The sequence below is a fragment of the Trachinotus anak genome, unplaced genomic scaffold (assembly GCF_046630095.1).
Source record: "Trachinotus anak isolate AG129_WGS33_773 ecotype Australia unplaced genomic scaffold, CSIRO_AGI_Tana_v1 ptg000012l, whole genome shotgun sequence".
Taxonomy (NCBI): domain Eukaryota; kingdom Metazoa; phylum Chordata; class Actinopteri; order Carangiformes; family Carangidae; genus Trachinotus; species Trachinotus anak.
The window spans coordinates 21,906,587-21,925,589 of record NW_027273863.1 but is presented as its reverse complement, the minus strand read 5'-3'; the positions used below and the strand labels follow the sequence as shown (position 1 = coordinate 21,925,589).

General features: G+C 38.8%; 1 protein-coding gene across 2 annotated transcripts; it reads right to left on the bottom strand.

Moving 5' to 3' along the window:
• Positions 1–894: 894 nt before the first annotated feature.
• LOC139629606 (arylsulfatase I-like) lies at positions 895–18,184 on the bottom strand. Of its 2 annotated transcripts, XM_071492335.1 has the most exons (12): positions 15,499–18,184; positions 15,146–15,286; positions 12,796–12,979; positions 11,757–11,896; positions 10,819–10,968; positions 9,519–9,593; positions 9,250–9,424; positions 8,093–8,329; positions 7,502–7,648; positions 6,518–6,665; positions 3,454–4,103; positions 895–3,375 (listed from the first exon to the last, which is right to left on the bottom strand). In XM_071492335.1, the coding sequence occupies exons 3-12, from the start codon at positions 12,961–12,963 to the stop codon at positions 2,956–2,958; spliced, it is 2,310 nt and encodes a 769-aa protein (XP_071348436.1). In that variant the 5' UTR covers positions 12,964–12,979; positions 15,146–15,286; positions 15,499–18,184; the 3' UTR covers positions 895–2,955. The 2 variants fall into 2 exon arrangements, with proteins under 2 accessions (XP_071348436.1, XP_071348435.1); XM_071492334.1 differs by lacking the exon at positions 15,146–15,286 and having other exon boundaries at positions 15,499–18,183.
• Positions 18,185–19,003: the final 819 nt, after the last annotated feature.

The window sequence follows — 19,003 nt, the reverse complement described above, 5'->3', positions numbered from 1 at the left end:
AAGTAGGAAGGCATCAGCAAGCATGGAAAATCCAATTGTAGCCCAAGTGTGTGTGTGTGTGTGTGTGTGTGTGTGTGTGTGTGTGTGTGTGTGTGTGTGTGTGTGTGTGTGTGTGTGTGTGTGTGTATGTAATTTACAGATGAGGAGAAGATCAGGAGACCATGAACTGACAAACTGCAGGGATTATAGATATCTGGCACCACCTAGTGGTTAAACTGTGTTTTTAATAACATTACACTATGTAACAAAATGTAGGGTACATTTATAATTGTTTTATTTTGGGTACATTTATTGTGCAGGCTTTGAAGTTGTACTAGCATGAGAGCATTCTGGCTAATTTGGAAACAGAAGTATATAATTATCCCCAGACTTATTGAAAGTATAACCATCCTTAACTTTTATGTGCAGTATGAGCCATGTTTAGTGTGCTGGCATTCTTAGTGTATGGTGATACACAGTATATTTATAAGCTTTATATTCCCATTAAATAACTATTATGAAAAATTAGCATTAAGTATTAATGCTTGATAATCGATTATAATCGCAGGAGTTTGCATCAGCGGTGCAGACTTGAAACTTGTATTCCTGTCAGATTTAGGTCACAAAGTGAGGATTTTAGACATTCAAGTCTCAATTCTGACCCAGTAAAACCCTGTAACAATACAAAATCAGTCAGACAGCTACAGGAAAGCTTTTCATAGTCATAAAAACAAATTTAATTTATAGGCCTGCACTGAAAGAATGCGGTCTCACATATGTAAAAGACTTAAAGACACATAAAAGAATAAAACATTTCACTACAATGTACAATCCTCATTTTTTTATTGAGTCTTATTAGTGAGAGCAATGGCATGTTGTAGCCAGCGTACATAAAATAAAAGGACAGAGTCGCTGTTGATTTTACTTTACCTTTATTTACTCAGGGTGGAGGAATCAAGCGTCCATTTAAAGTGTTCCTCAGGAACTCTGCTCCACACTCACACTGCTGTGTACTGTTGCAGAACAGCCACAGACGTGGTTTGTTTGATATTGAGCAAATACACTGAAATATTTAGAGGTTGGGTGTCTTGCTCAAGGAGAGAAAACCAGCATCTTACTTCAAAAATGTTTCTTATGATGGTAAAACTTTTGCTGTAGCACATTTTACCTCCTCCTCTCTGTTACATGAATACATGAGCTTGAACTGACAACACAAAACCATTATGATCTCCACATCAGGTGGGAACGGCTGCTACTGTATGTTCGACTGGCTCATTTTGTTTCTGTCTGAATTGGAATGAAGAGATCACTGTGTTGAGGAACAGTTGAACCAGAGAGGTCTAAGTTTTAGAGGGTTTCCTAAAACATTTACCTGTCAGCTTATTTCACTGGGTTCAGGTACTGATCCATTTCCTCTGATCCTTAAAACAACTGAAAACCTTAAATAACTCAACTTTTCCCCTGAAACTGAAATGCTGAATTTCAAAGCATGGCTGTTTATTGCAGGATTTTCTTATTTAATATCTTAAAAAGGCATATAAATATTAAAATATTGGGTTAGTCCTATATAGGGCTGAATAAGTTGTAAAATAATATGTTCAACTGAGTGTTTCTGCTGTTCACAGTAGGTTGTAGTGAATTAAAAACACATACTACAGATTCATAGTCAAAAGATGCATGCTACTGGCAAGACATTCAAGCAACCACAGTAACCTGGCCTGTTTCAGCCATGGTAATATGTAAGGAAACCAACACATTATAATAGCTGAAAACAAACAACACAAACATCTGATCGCTGGGATGTGGAACTAAAAAAGTGAAAATATAAAAAAATATATATTAAAAATTCCTTTGTAATTTTTCCTGTGTATGACAGTCCAGAGAAAGACAAAGAAAAACAACAAAGTGATATATAGTTATCATGATCATGCACAGTCACTTAAAAGATCTGCTTCTAAACCCTAAATTAGGATTTTTTTTAAGTATATGAATTCTGGGTGTAAACATAAACTAAAATCTGTAAACATCATTTTACTAAGAGATTATAGTTTAACATAATTAAATCATTTACAGTGTCAATGTGCAATTTACTGTCACACAGAGTCAGTCCTTGTGCCAAGAACTCTGTTGGTTTGTGAGCGATGAAAATGAAATGGAATAAAAATGATGAAGAAACAGTTGACACAGTGAAAGTAACAGCAGTCACAAACTTTGAGAACAGGGGTTAGGAAACCACCTCTGGCATCCCCGCATAATTTAAAGGGTCACTTCACCCAGATTGCAAAAAAGAGCTTCCTTCCTAGTTGTATCCAGCCATGCAGACATTTATAATTTCATTTGATGGTATCTATGTCTGCATTTATCTAGGCTCAAAGTATGAACTTTGAAACAATGTCACTATCGATGTTTTTATACTGAAAACTACTGACTGAAAAAACTGCCTCTAGAAAGAGTTGATCATATTGGGATGACAGCAGAGCAATTTTCAAAATATGTGAAGAAAAGATGAAAAAATATCTTTTTGTGAAGTGAGTGGAGTGACCCTTTACATTCAGTGAAAAGATAAACACCTTACACCTGAGGTCTTTACAATCCAGATGGACTGTCAGCGTCTCCTCGGATCCCTAATCTCAGACGAGATATTTGACAGCATGTGCTGCATTAATTACTATAATGTCTGTATTTGTCTACACTGTAAATAACACAGAAAACAAAATGATGTTTTTGAAGATTAATTAAAATCAGCTGTTTTGACTTTAAGAGGAACAGAGTGAAGCCAGTGAATTGACATGTTTGAGAAAGTTCTTGAAAGAGGTTTACTTCAGCTGAATGTAGTGGACTTAACTCACCTGGTCACTACTTTTTTCACTGGTTTTAGGAAGTGAAGATGTAACATTGAAAACACAACATTTCAAGGTGTTGAAGTCTTTGACACATTCATCTCATGGTTAAAAATCTGGGATCTGAGCCGACACCTCAGATCCGATTGGACATCATCCTGGTGTTCAGTTTCAGGAAGAACGACTTCAGCTTGCACAGCCGGCACCTCGTCTTCTTCCTCTTCTTCTTGTTGTTCTTACCTTTCTTGTACACCCCTTCATATTTTCCCTCCTCGCCCTCGTCTTCGTCCACCCAGGGCACCCAGGCGCCACCGTGCTCGCTGGGATTGGCTCGAGGGTCGTCGGGGGGGAAGTAGACCGGCACGGCTGTTTGGTTGTAGTAAACGAGCCGGGCCAGCAGCTGTTGGACCACATCTGGCCTCTGGTCTGACAGGTCCTGCCGCTCGTACGGGTCGCCTGTGATGTTGAACAGCCAGATGTTTTTGTGGGCGGAGGATTTACGAGACAAGAGGGTACGTTCAAGGTTCCACCAGCGACCAGGGAGAGTGGGGAGTACCTGAAGATCAAAACTTACAATTAATCACGCTGACTATTTCATAATCCTACTACAATGGTATCAAATGTGTTACAATACCTGTGGGGGGACCCAGTCTCCATGGCCTGGGTCTCCTGTTAGCAGCTTCCAGTCCCCAACTCTGATAGCAGCCTGGACTGATGTGTCCCATACCGGCTGGGATGACTGAGGCCAAAACTGGGGCACTGAATGGGCTTTGTGCAGAGTTGTCATTGGCTGGGACGTGTTCTGGTATTGGGATAACATCCTCCTGGATTTTGACTTTAAATGTAATTTGAGCGGTGTCTTGGATTTCGGCTGAGGAGATCTTGACCATGACAAGTTCTGCTTCTGGGATGTAGTCCGCTTGGATTTTATCCTTAAAAGTGATTCAACCTGAAGCTGAGATCTGAGGTGGGATGTTCCCGACACTGGTGGAGCACCACTAGAGTGGGACTTCTGGTTTGGCCTGTAGTGGGACAGGAACTGATGCTGGGAGTAGGCCTTGGTCTTGGGTTTAGGTATGGGCTTTGATTTTGGGAGGGGCTTATGTTTCAGTTTGGGAAGGGGTTTAGATTTAGGTTTGGGTTTAGGTTTAGCAGCATGATGGGAAAACGTCTGAGGTTTCTTGGTGGTCTTTAACCTGAATGCTGACTTCTGCTTTGGTTGCTGCCTCAGGACCTTCTTCTTCTTCTTTGGCTTCTTAAATGCTGGACCTTTTGATACACGTACTGACAAAGAAAACACACAATTCTTACAATGTATTAAGTAAACATTCTTTTAACCTTTTTTTATATCGCTTAGTTTTCTGTAAGGGGTGCTGATGCTTAGATGTCTTTCTTCTATATCTTCCTTCCATACATCCCTCCCTCCTACATTTAGTTTCCTTTGTAAATTTCTCCTCTTCCTCCTCCTTCTTGTGGTGCCACATGTCCCTCTTTTGCTTGAACGTCCTTTGAATTTTATATTCCTTCATTTTTCTGTGTTTCTTACATGAGTTTATTTATTTTACTAGCTCCTTTCTTTCTTTTCTTGAACATTAATTAAAATATCTCTACCTATTAACAAGAGACTACTACTGTTACTGCTACTAATGTCAGCATGCTAACATGCTCACAATGACAATGCTAACCATATTTAGCAGGTGTAAAGCTTACTACGTTCACCAACTTACTACAATGTGTGAGCATGCTAACTATTGCTATTAAGCACACATACATACATACATACACACACACACATATATATATATATATATATATATACACACACACACACACAGTTGTGTTCAAAATAATAGCAGTCCAACATCACTAACCAGATCAATCAGTAGGTGTAGTAGAGTAATAGAAAACCAACAGAACCAACAGTCATGACATGTGTGCTGCTGATTCTGTGTAATTGAATCATTATTTGTTCAAAATAATAGCAGTGTGGAGTTCAATTAGTGAGGTCATTCATTCTGTGAAAAAACTGGTGTCAAACAGATGGCCCTTATTTAAGGACGAAGGCAGCAAATGTTGTACAGGCTGGTTATAGTGCATTTCTCTCTGAAAATCTGAGTAAAATGGGTCGTTCCAGACTTTGTTCAGAAGAACAACATACTTTGATTAAAAAGTTGATTGCAGAGGGGAAAAACATATAAAGAAGTGCAGAAAATTATAGGCTGCTCAGCTAAAATGATCTCAAATGCTTTAAAATGGCAACCGAAACCAGAAAGACGTGGAAGAAAACGGAAAACTAACATTCAAATGGATCGAAGAATAGCCAAAATGGCAAAGACTCAGCCAATAATCAGCTCCAGGGTGATCAAAGAAGGTCTAAAGTTACCTGTGAGTACTGTAACAATTAGAAGACACCTATGTGAAGCCAAGCTATCGGCAAGAAGCCCCCACAAAGTCCCATTGTTGAAAAAATGACGTGCTGAAGAGGTTACAATTTGCCAAAGAACACATTGACAGGCCTATAGAGAAATGGCACAACATTTTGTGGACTGATGAAAGCAAGATTGTTCTTTTTGGGTCTAGGGGCCGTAGACAGTTTGTCAGACGACCCCCAAACACTGAATTCAAGCCACAGTACACTGTGAAGACAGTGAAGCATCATGATATGGGGATGTTTCTCATACTATGGTGTCGGGCCTATTTATCGTATACAAGGGATCATGGATCAGTTCGAATACGTTAAAATACTTGAAGAGGTCATGTTGCCTTATGCCGAAGAGGAAATGCCCTTAAAATGGGTGTTTCAGCAGGACAAAGATCCCAAACACACCAGTAAGCGAGCAGCATCTTGGTTCCAGACCAACAAGATTAACGTTATGGAGTGGCCAGCCCAATCCCCGGACCTTAATCCAAAAACTCATGGGGTGACATCAAAAATGCTGTTTCTGAGGCAAAACCAAGAAATACAGAGGAATTGTGGAATGTAGTCCAATCGTCCTGGGCTGGAATACCTGTTCACAGGTGCCAGGAGTTGGTCGACTCCATGCAACACAGATGTGAAGCAGTTCTCAGAAACAGTGGTTACAGGAAAGTGATTCACAGGAAAGCTAAATCTTCAAGGAATTTTATACAGTAAATAGTCCTTTTTCTTCACTTTCTGTAAAGTAACAAATTTGATACATTTTTCTTCATGTTTTGATTTGGAATAGAATGTGCAGTGTTCCCAATGCATTTGCATGTATGGAAATAAAAGCTATTATAAGGATTTTGAGCTTTACTCACTTTTTTAAACACACTGCTATTATTTTGAACACAACTGTATATACGTATACATTCAATATATAAAAATATTATAATGTAATATAAAAAAATATTCCTGGCATTAGTTCTGAAAGCATCCTAGTCCTAGTGTTCATGCCTAAAACCTTTGCACAGTACTGTACAGTACAAACATCCACTGACCAAAGATGTTAGATGTAGTTAAAAGCTATATCTGAACAACTTTTTCCAAGGTCAATAATTCATACTAAAGGATAATACTGTGACATTTTTAGTGACATAAAATGTCTTTGAACTATCCTGCTTTTTGCTTACCATGCTGTTTCCTCTAAACGCCCTGTAACCTAAGTAAGGATCTGCGATACCTTTACAGCCAAGTGGCTTTTTGAGCACAACAACTTTGGAAGTTTTCTGTTAGTTACCTGAGGCGTCCTCTGTGCCCACATCCCAGGTCATGGTTTGAACCGGAGGTTTGTGCAGGGGGTCGATGTTGTGAAGGATCTCCTGACGAGGTGACTCCGTCCCTTCACTGATGGTTGTCCAAACATCAAAACCGTCCAGGCCCTGACTCTGAGAAGGACACAAGTACATGTATCACAAAGAATACAAAGCAAGGTAATGAGAGGCCCTTTTATGAGTGCAAGTAGATACTCTGAAACCCTAAAACCCATGTTTCATGCATTCATGTTGCCAGAAGAAGTCCTACATTTAACACACAGGAGTAAGTAATTACGAATGCCCTTTGTAACATAGGCTACGGAGTGTGTGGATTAGTCGGATATGTGTGCTGATTGATGATGGTCTTGTTCATCTTCTCTGGCAATGGAAACCTACTTTTATATAAAGCCAACAAAGCTTTTTGAGAGCTGCACACGCTGCACCGACTTACCAATGAAAGAAATTTATGTCTGGACTAAAACACAAAGCGCCACTGAAGCCAATGTTTGGGAAAGAGTGCACTCATCATAATAGGTCAAGAGCACATTTATCTACATGATAGTAAAATAATGACAGTTTTACACTAGGACTGTAACCTGAACCTGAGCCTGAAGCCAAATCAGGGAGCTCTACATTAATCTCTGTCTGTAACAACAAATAAACTCATCCATGGAGACACAATCAGTGGGAGAGACAAGAGTCAAGTTACAACATAGCAAATTATTGCAGAGAACAATGTTTGTTGAGGAAGCTAGAAAAACATACAGAACCTGAATCCAGTGGACTCTGAACAGCCTTACAGTAACATGAGCACTTATAAAATGGTCAGTGTACTTCTTCTAATGGCTCTGACCTTTACTAGATAGCCAACATCAAAGCCAAAAACACATTCAGAAGTCGTAAAAGGGTAAGAAATTGCAAAATTCAACACATATTTTAAAGATAACATAGTGCTGAGCTCCGCTGACCTGGCTGATGTTTCCCCCGGCCAGGCCCACCAGCGTGGGGAACCAGTCAGTGATGTGGAGAAGAGCTTTGGAGACACGTCTCCTGCGTCTCAGCAGGGGGCTGTGTACAAATGCCACGCCACGAACTCCACCCTCCCAATATGTACCCTGAAAACACAGATATCAAGTTAAGTTGTTGTCTAGTTTGATGCCCATCAGATGTCATTGATTTTCAGCCTGCAAGTATTACTACAGCAACTCCACATGTACCACTAATATTCAGAACTTTCCTGTACTGTGGGGGCATTAAAACAGGCTTCATGAACGGTGCTCGAAACATACGTTAACATTCAAATTCTTAGATTAAAGTTGCTGGTGCCCGCTTTGAGGCTCTGAAGAAGGTTGAGATAAATGTTGTTCTTACATCCTAAACAACTTTTTGTTAAAGCCCATGTTGTTATAAAAAAGTGATGGATCTCTATCCTGTGCATGGAGTCAATTTCACGACACCTCAGGCTCTACATTTTTACAGTCCCATCAAAACGCTAAATATGCAAAAACGCTATAGGCGGGACATAAAACTGTGCCACATATACAATTATTTAACGATACCTTACGGCCTCGCAGCGGCCAGTTGCTGCCTCCAGTAAATGGCTGGGCACCATTGTCGGTGGAGTAGATGATGACACTGTTCTTGTAGTATCCAAACTTTCTGAGGGCGTAGGTGACGTTTCGGACCGCCTCATCCACCGTGGAAACCATGGCAGCAAACTTTCTCCTGGCAACATTAGCCATGTCCCGGTAGGGGTAAATGTAGGGTTTAGGAGGCTGTAGAGGAGTGTGGACTGCCTGGTGGAAAGATTCATAGTTTATTTACTTGTTTTCACTTTGGACAGTTTAGAGCAACACAAGGAACTTTTTAAAGGTTTGGAAAAATCCACAATGCTCCGGGTCTGCATTTAAAAACTTGTATCTGTGATCATCATTACCAACTATATGAATTTAAAAGAGAAGGACCTTTGTTCTTAGATAAACTCAACAATCCATACCAACTTTGGTTTAGTTATTTTGTAAGTTTTTTTTTATGTTAACCTACTTTCATTAATCTTGTCATCTCCCTCTATTTCAATTAGTGATTTCTTACATTTCCCAGAATGACCCAGGGCACTAACTCATGGTGCATATGTTGGAGCTCCTTAACAGGGCAAATCAAATAAAACAGCCCTTTATTTTGCTGGGCCTTGTCGGGACATTGGCTATATTATTTCAATTCCCCCCTAAGCCCAAAACTTCAAATCAAATGAGCCCAGCTTCTCACAAAAATCAAGAGCAAACAAATCTCGTTCTCTTTCTGTTGAGTTACAACACTTTTAACATCAGGTTACATTTTCTGCTTTTAATTTAACGGTTAAGAGTCCGTACGAGCCAAACAGTCTCTAAATAAGTTTCTTATGCTCATAGACAGGCAAACAAACAAACACTTTAATGTGGCCTCTGTTTTCCAACTTCTCTGACAGCTCTCATCCAGATATAAACTAACGCAGCATCAAAACACGTCAGGCTGTGTTATATTTGACCTATTTTATGCAACTATTCATGAAAAAAACGTTTTTTTCTCTATGATTTTTCAACATTGGAGCAGATGGTGGTTCTGGAAAAAAACAACCCTTGTTTCTTCTTTGATTTTTAAGAGGCTTAATTTTTCAGAGATGTTTTACACAGGTGGTCTCATTGACACATTTCTGATATATCAAACCTCAGTGTGATACCTGGAGGGACAGCAGCAGGAAGAGCGGCCTGCCTGCAGGGTCGTGGCTCTCGAGGATCTTGCGAGCTCTCTGTGTGAAGAGCGTGGTGGAGTATTTCCCTTCCTGGCCCCACGCCACGCCCTCGTCGTCATGAAGATCGTACCCACACAACCCAGGGCCATCACAGGACCCATAACTGGAGACAGGTGGAGAAATGTGAGTTAATGAAAAGTAAAAAGACAGGAAGTCAACATGTCAGTTGATGCATAGTAATAATACTCATAATTTACCTGTAGTAATCCACACTTCCTGTTAGAGAACCAAAGAAACTGTCGAAACCCTTTCTGGTGGGCAGGCATGCTCTCCTGAAGGAAAAGGGAAGAATAAAGTAAACTGAGCTTCAGATTTCCATCATGTTGATAGACAGCAGCTTACAGAGGTATTAAAGGGACCCTGTGGAGTTTTCTTCTAGTTCTAGCTTTTAACAGTCTCAGTCTCAGTACAAATCTATCCTTGAGGCCTAAGAAAAGTGTTGAATGCATTTCCTTCCTTATAAAACTTTTTTTTTTGTGTACATACATGTTTGCTAGCGTGCTAATCTTCTTCTTCCCTGTGTTTGCGTATTACAATCATCGATCGAGTGGAAGAGTGTGAAATCATTTGCAGGTGGAGAACATTAATCGCATCATGTGTGTCCTTGTTCTTGTGTATGTGATACAAAAAAAATGAACCCACTCATTAAAAATCCTGCTCTATAGTGCCACTAGTGGCTGAAATCTCCACAGGGTACCTTTAACGTTCAAAACAAACAAGAAAAAAACACAATATGATCACTACACACAGTGAATTATTATATTCGTTTACCTTATTACCTGTTTTTTCACAGAGCTGGTACAATTTAATCTGAACATTGCGCCAACTTTTGGTGGCGGTCTGACGAAATTAAAACATATGAGACTATTTGATTCTGATTTTTAGACTTGGACATGAAGTTTGAAGAACTTTTATACTTTTCTGAACGGCCAAACTGCTTAAGCATAGAGCTACTATATTTTTGAGGTTGAGGTCGTACTCAGCTGTGTATTTTACCCAGATTATTATAGGTGTAATCTATGAATATGAATACATCATATTCCTGCTCATGCTGAGCACCATGGCAGGTGAACGAGTTTATAGCTGAGCACAGAAATGATCATCTGTTGGTTAAATGTTCATATTTATGTAACTCATAGCATCAGCAGTCTGAGCTCTAGGGGTCACGACTCTCGAGGTTCTACATAGCGGCGGGATCCCACATGTGAAACAGTGTGTGATAAAAGGCCGAGGACCCAGACTGAACCTAAGGTGTCGGTATGTTTCAGCGTTTGTTGGATGGTTGAGCAGCATCTAAAACCCCTTCCTCCTACAGCTTTCCAACATCAGATTAGGTTAGTTTGCTTGGAGTTAGAGAACATCAACTAAATGATAAAAAATAGACATTTGAGTGTCTGATTTGTTTTAATAATCAAGTGTTTGGGTAAATAACTCTTCAGTCATTAAGTTAATAGTCATCATGCAGTTTGCTTAGCACCTGTACAGCCTCCATCTTACCTGTAGAAGCCCAGGTGCCACTTGCCGACCATGTGTGTGGTGTAGCCGGCCTCTCTGAGCCTCTCAGGCAGCGTGTCCATGTGTGACGGCAGACAGCTCGGCTGGCTGGGTCTGATAATGGAGTGCTGTAGCCCCGTGTGGATCTGGTATCTGGGGAAAAAAAGGGACTTGTTATTGGCTTTGTACCAGATGAGCTGCTCACACAGGATCTACTGTTAGGCCTCGCAGCACAACCAGGGACTCATTTATTCTCCGGTTGCCTAATCAATAATCAGATTATTCAGAGCAGCTACCTCATTTGAACCACAGCCTCAGAGTCAATAACTGCTCTGCAGACAGATCTGAACTTATTGAGTCTCGTTTCTTTCTTTAGTTTTTTAGTTTGTTGTCCTAATTTTTAACAATCACTTTGTCTTTTCCTTGTTTCCTCCTCTTTAGCTCATTTCTTGTGCTTCTCTGAAATGTGAATTTAGCTCCTGAGGATCAATATAATCTTGAACTAATAATCACAACATGATGTAAAAAGGGGTTGAAAAATCCCTGAAACAATCTCACAATGTAACCAGAGTAAAATAAGACCAGAGAGTTTTTTTTTCTGGTTTCAGCATCTAAAATTTGCTGATCTGCTGTTTGTTCCTCTTTTATGTTCCAGTAAATTCAGTATTTTTGTATTTAGGACTGTTGGTAAAACAAAAAATTAATTTTAAGATATTACTTTTATAATTATTATCTGACAATACAAATGATCATCAGCTGCAGCCCAACAACAAATCCTAGTGCCATCCAGCTTTATGTCAAAACATGTTCAATCAATGCTGCTTAAACATTAGGAGGTCAAATATTTAATTGATCACCAATGACCACAGTTAAACATACACCTCGAAATGAATGAATAACAGACGTCCCTGAAATGTTGGTCAGTAAAGAGAGGTCTGTACCTGCCCGTGATGAGCTGGCTGCGTGACGGCGTGCAGATGGGCTGAACATAGTAATTCTCCAGCCTCACGCCCTCCGCCGCCAGTTTGTCCAGAGTGGGAGTCTTGATGGTCGGGTTGTGGTAGCCGATATCATTGAAGCCCTGTTCCAGAGTCATGGAGGCATTAAAGAGCTCTGTTAATTGCTTCATCATGGTTGTCATTACAAAAGTTACACACCCTCTGATTCCTGTCCAGTTATTCTTGCGTGTAAGAGCCCTTTTCAGCTCTGTATATTTATTTGTTTACGCCACATGTTGCTGCTCTGTGTGAGAGCCTTTGTTTATGGTACGTACATTTCTTGGAACAGTTGTTTCATTTCATGTGAGAACGACATTATAACAGCTGTTGTTGAGCTGGATGAAACTCTATAAACTTGTCATTTTATTGGAAGCATGTGTCAGACCCTCTTAGGCTTTTCAACAGTAGCAAACAGTCACTACACTGTAACGTTTATTAATCTGGTTTAGCTAATCTGAAGTTATGAATATGTCTTTTGTTTTCATGCTACAGATACTTTACCTTTTTAAAGTTAAATTCATGTTTAAACTGGACACAAACCTCACATGCTAACAAACCTTGGGTTTCGCCTCACCCTTACAATTATTTTCATCATCAGTTAATCTGCCCATTATTTTACCATTAACCAATTAATTGTGTATTCTATGAAAAATGCCCATCTCCATACTTGGGTCTTTAAATATCTTGTTTTGTCCGACCATCAGTCCAAAACAAAACAATACAAAACACTATTTCATTCACTATCGTATATGCTAAAAACAAACGGCAAATCTTCACATTTGAGAAGCTGGAAACCCCATCATTTGTAGTGTATAATATGCAGGAAATCATCTGTTCTTATGTAAACATTGTGATATATTTGGTGTTGGTGGTGTTGTGAGATTAGCATATTGTAATGTGTAAAATGTAATCGCTGTTGGAAATGAGATCGTCCAAATTTGTGAAAACACAAACTCCAGGCGACTCTGTCACACACACACACCTGGTCGTCTGTGAGGATGAAGATGATGTGCGGCTGGTTCTTCTCCTTCGGTTCTGCCTCATCCTTCTGAGTGTTTCTGTCGTCGTGGTTTGGTTTGGACCGGTGGGCGCACAGGCAGTCCAGGCTGAAGAAAACACTGAGCACAGTCAGAGCCAGAGCAGCCTGCATCTTTACTACAGGAGCCCTGCAGGGAACAAAAAGAGGAAAAAAACACAACAATGCAGCAAGAACTTCTATGAACCAGGGAAGTAGAGCTCAGAAATGTTTGAGTCGGCACGAATTCACACAAGCATGCCATCACTGGATGACTAACTGCAGATCATATAACCACATTTGAGATGGACTCGCCAACTTGGCTGCAACTGTGATCTGAAACACATCCATCTGTTAGAGAGCTGAGACTCTGAGGAGGGCTTTTAACCATTTACAATCTTTGGAACTGAATAACAATAAAAAGTGATGAACATATTAGCTGTGCCTGAGAGAGCTCAAACAGACCGGTGTCAATGTGCAGAACACAGGACACAGTGAAGACTTTTCTCACTGTTCTCTTGTTGTATTTTAGAGACTCTTACATAATCTGTTACTGTATTTTACATATACAGTGATATAGAATTTGTTTCCGGAAAAACAACTGAGGGACAGTTTAAGTGACCGATCAAGATGCTTTATCACATTGATGATAAAATCAATACTGCTCATTGATTAGCAATATTAAAGGTTGAGCTATCGCAGTATAACGTCGTGATGAAATATCTGTCGGTTGGCAGTTTTACTGTATCATTTCACAACAACTTCATTCACTCAAGTACTCTTCTTAAGTGTAATTTTAAGGTATTTGTACTTCTTCTACTGCGACTTTATACCTCTACTTCAATATAGTTCAATGTGAAATAATTTACTTTTTCTCACCTACATCTATTTGACTGATATACAGTAGCTGCATTTTTAAGATTAAGCCAGTGGTTTGCGACCTTTTTGTAGGAAATCAGTATGTAGTTGGAGCCGAACTATTCAAGGATTAAAGAGGTGACATTTTTTCACTACGTCAAAAAAATAAATAAAGATGTATCATATTTTGACCCCTCAGATTTATCTTGTGATCCGTAGGGGAGTCCCCGAGTCCCAGGTTGATGAAACTGGACTAAAACACCAAACTGTATTTCAAGCACTAACTCAAAAGCTACAACAGTAAAATACTGCGTACACATGAATGCATCAGTATTAACAATGCAATAACGAAGGTTTATTAACTTTATTTCAACTTAATTCTTTAAGTACGTTTTCTCATAATTCCTCTGTAGGATTTTGAATGCAGGACTTGGAGTATTTTTGCGTTACTCAATTTTTTACATTACTTTTACTGAAGGGTCTGAATACTTCTTTCACCCATGCCACTGAATATAATCATCCTAATCCAGTTTCATAAACACAAACCTGTCTTATTAATGAAAGTATTTTGCGGAGGATTATGAGTAATTTACTATTTATTATATTCTGTTACTGTTACATATTTGGCCAAAGTAAATCTGATACTAAACTTATATAATGTTATTAATTTTAAAAATTCATATTTTTGTTGAGACTGTCCTCAGTTTTTAATGGTGTTACAATGGATTTTAGAGCTAGAACTAATAGTTATTGCCACTCTCGACTGATCTGTCAATAAATATGAAACATTTGTGGAAAAATACTGTTTATAAGTTCTGAGAGCCCAAGTTGACGCCCTCAAAGAGCTTGTTTTGTTTGACCAACAGTTCAAAACCAAAAGTTTTTGAATTTACTATGACATGAAATTACTTTTTGTCTATTTACGATGAAATGAAATAGAGAAAAAGTACAAAAGTATCCAATTCAAGAAGCTGGAACCAGAGGATGTTTTGTATTTTTGCTTGATACAGATTTTTTTATCTAATATCAAACTGTTTCTGATGCGTGAGCCACATCATTTCAGCACAGGTAGAAGGTGGATTGCATAAAAGTTGAAGGTACCCACTTGTACTGTCATAAATCTCACATTATAACGTAATTCAGTGCAACAACACAACATACTCTGGGTCAGCGCTGAGTTAGAATTGAAGCATTAACTCTCTGTGTCACAGGGTGTCAACCACAACAGAAAATGAAGCTTTTCACATTAGATTTTACTGTTGTTTTTATTGAAGCTGCAGTTGGATATGCAGCAGAGTTCTCTGTGAGAGGAAGGAAAAAGCAGATTGTATGTGTCTATATAATCTAAGACATGTTTACAACTTTAAAGCCAAGAGCAGCACTCGGTGTTGATCTCAGTGTTGGTTTTGTATGTGGGAGCTGACTAAGAGCAGCTGTCTCACCTTTAATTATCACTAACCATTTCTGCTGATGTGATGAAATGGTTTCCCATCAAGAGAGATACTGGTGGTCATGGGAACAGCAGAGCGCTTTTCCTGATTGTGAGACTATGAAAGGAAAGACTGGTCCTGCATAAATTTGTTTTTAAGAAGCCTTCAGCCTGTATCAAGTTGAAGAAAAATGACAGAGCCCTAATATAAATACAGTATTTGTCATTATCAGTTGTCGTTTTGATTTTGAGTCTGAGATCACAGTTTGTCCAAGTGCAGATATTAAAAACAGCTCCATGTCATGTTTAAAATCAGCACATTTCCCATTGCATCTATTCCTAAAAACAGCTGTGTTATTTCAAAGCCAGGCCTAAATCAATACCTCGATAAAGGATCAATGGGGGTGAACGGCTGTGCTCCCCCTCCTCTCCTCTTCCTCTCCGCTTCAGTTCAGTTCATTCTTCACACTTCGGGTCTTTCTTCAGCTCCGAGAAAAGTTTGGTTTGAGGTAAAGTTTGTAGAAGACGCCGCATGTCCTCAAGTTTCCACAGAGGCTTCCTTCCTCCAGCCTGAGAGTCCACACTCCCAATGAAAAGCGAGCGAGGTCAAGTCGGACACAACAGCACGGTGACACTACCGGTCTGACCCGTCAAAATAAAATACTCAGACAAAACACGTTGCGATTTTAATGAGAAAACCAAACAGGAGGTGGGCAGCATTGTATTAATCATTAATTTTGGTGGTAAATAAAACTGATGAAATGATTAAATAAATAAAGTTGTTCCCACACAGGGTCTCAAATAAACAGTTAGTTCCACTGTTAGTTCCCAGTGTTGTGTCAAACTCTGTTTCCCTGTCAACATGTGTTTCTCCTCATCTAAATCTGAAGCAAACCTTTAATAACGGTCTTTAATGATGGTTAACCTGACCCCAACCCTACCATAACCCCAATAGTTACCTTTGTGATGGCTAACAATAGAATAACCTATTGTGTCATGTAGGTTAACCTGTCTAACACATAATCAAGTGTCCCTGAAAAGAGTAAAATGTCAAGAAATAATTAGAATTAAGTGCATTTTTTTTTTAGTGAATATGTAAAAAAAAAAATTCATGTCACCAGGCTAGCAAGCTAGTTGGCTTATCCACCTAGTTAGCTGGTAAAATAGCTACAGGCTTTCTCATATTTTGCGTCTCAGTCATTCAGAATTTTTATATTATATTTTCTTCTGTAGGTCTTGAAAAGTATTGAATTCATCTTCTTAAAAGTGCCTTACACAGTATTAAATAATCATCAATATCATTGAAAGGAACATACAGTCACAGTTGTCAGGAACTAATGGTGGACAGGTCAATTTAGCAAAAACTCAAATTATTGTTAATTATATTTTATCTGTTAATCAAGCCATTAAATTTCTACCACATATCTTGCTCCAGGGTACATTAATTAACTAATTATAATACCAAGAATTGTTTCATAATAACAGCTTATTCAACATCACTTACCTAACATAGAAATTGACTGTTAAAATTAGTACCTGATTATTTTTAGTACACACAATGTAAGTACATTAATCTACTGACATTTACCTCCCATATCACTTATAACAATAATTCTTAGTAATATATAATTAATCAATTATGTGGTATATAGTTAATAGTTTTTGCTAAAATTGACCTATTATAAGTCACTGAACTCCCTGATGAACTGAGCTAGTGTGGCTAAGGGTAAATAAATAACAATAATAACTCAAAACAACATTTACAATTCACTATAGCAACATCACCCTCAGTTTATAAATGTGTAACCTAACTTTTACATACATTCCTCATCACTGAACGGAGAACTGAATACAATGCTTTTAAAGACTTTTCAAGACCTTCAGATACCTTTAATGTAAATTAGTCAGTTCCACTGATGCAAAATGGTACATCTGAACTACAGTTTCTCCTCCTTTTATTTTGAAGGCTGAATTGCTCAAGATCCGCTAATCTTGATTTTTATTGATTTAACTTGACAAGTGGGAAACCAGTTAAAACCCCAACCGTGAACGCAAAGGGTGAAACACGTTAGTTTAGTGTATTTCTTGTGTCCTCTTGATTGTTGTCATCTTGACAGAGTCCCCCGCCGGTGGCTGAGGGACCGCGGGGAGAACATCACTGCAGGCTGGGCTGTCGAGGCGGAGGAGCCAGCTGGCTCCCCAGAGAGGACCAGGAATCTCGCTCCCTTCACGCTGCGGACTCGACAGATACAAACCTGCATCAAGTAGCGCAAAAATAATCAGGATGAGACCGGAAATAGATCGGATTGATCAAGAAGTAAAAGCACTAATTATCCCTTGTGGGGGAAATAAAGTATACTGCAGCAGAAAGGGCAAGATTACAAACGATGCAGACATTCAGAGCATGGGAAACAGGTTTTAAATTGCATTGTGTGGTACTGCAAATGTCTTTAAGTCTTAAATCTAACTTGGTTAATCCTGCAGAAGCCCTGTACAATATATACATTGCAATACCTTAGACCATATGGGTGAATTGTGCAGGTATTTGTGTGAAAGAAATCCTGTAGTGCAACTCCAGTGGCCATGATGTGTGAATTATATATCACTATATGCATTATACAGGTAAAGTGTATACTGGTATTTATGATATATGTGCAGTATATGTACACACACAATATATTGTAACAAAACAATTCTATGAAATATGTATTCCATGGAAAAATAGTAAAAAATTAAGATTAAAAAAGTTTTACATATGTTTTTTTATACTAATACTCCCATAGTAGTAAAAGCTATTTAAGGTGTATTGTTGTTAAATGCTTGTTACCATGTGCAACACAAAACAAATATTGATCAAAGTAAGGCATAATAATTTACTGTACTGTACTGTTTTCATGTTGGTACTTATGTATTTGTTAGCGCACTAGTACTTAAACACTTTAAACGATACCCAGGCCAGATCAGACGATCAGATGTTAGACTTTAGCTGCAAAGATGAAATTATGGCAGGGTCCACAGTTTTGTTTTCACATTTCTTTTCACCTCTGAGTTTGAGCTGCACGAAACAACTTTGTAAAAACTCAAGACAGTAGTTGTGGCTGTTTCCTCTGTGTGGGCTTTTATTTTGAAAGTTATGACCAGAAATTCTATTTCCCTAAATGTTTAAGGGTAATTGGGCGGGTGGGGGTCGGGGGGTGATTGACCGGTTATTTAAGATACTTAGATTAGGCAGAAAGACAGAAGGAAAACTTGCGTTTGTCTCAGAGGAAGGACTCCTTCCAACAAACTTTAAAGTTCAATTCATTTCTTCTGACTTCTGTCATTTCAAATACTTTGTCTCTATTTCAGAAATCCGAGCAGTCCAGACTACAGTGAGACTCTGACTCTGTAGGAGAGCATCCCAGACCAGAATTATGTCCCCCTCCAAGTTTCCAACAAACAAAGTGGTGAAAGAAGTGGTGTGTGATTTATTAGGGACTTATTCACTGGCAGTGAGCAATACATGAAGGAATGCTGCCAGACATTGTTGTAGCTTCTTTAGAAGAGAAACAGTCTGTACCCAGATGTTAAAGCACACAGACTGAGCCCTTCAGTGTTTTCAATTTCTCTTTTAAAGCAATATTAATTGTTCAGGCTTTTCAGGGTTATTATTAGGTCTTGAATGAATCTATCCATGGATTTATTCATAGAGGCTACAGAAGCCAGACAGAGAAGAAAAAAGATGAAAGGAGCTTGAGTGATGATAAATAGAAATATTCACAAGTTACAAAATATGAGACACTAAATCTAAATTTTACTTTCTAGGTCCAAAGTAAGTCAAAATGTCAACTTTCCAACTCTGAATTATGACCTACTAAGTCAAAGCCTGAGATAATATGTAAGAGAATT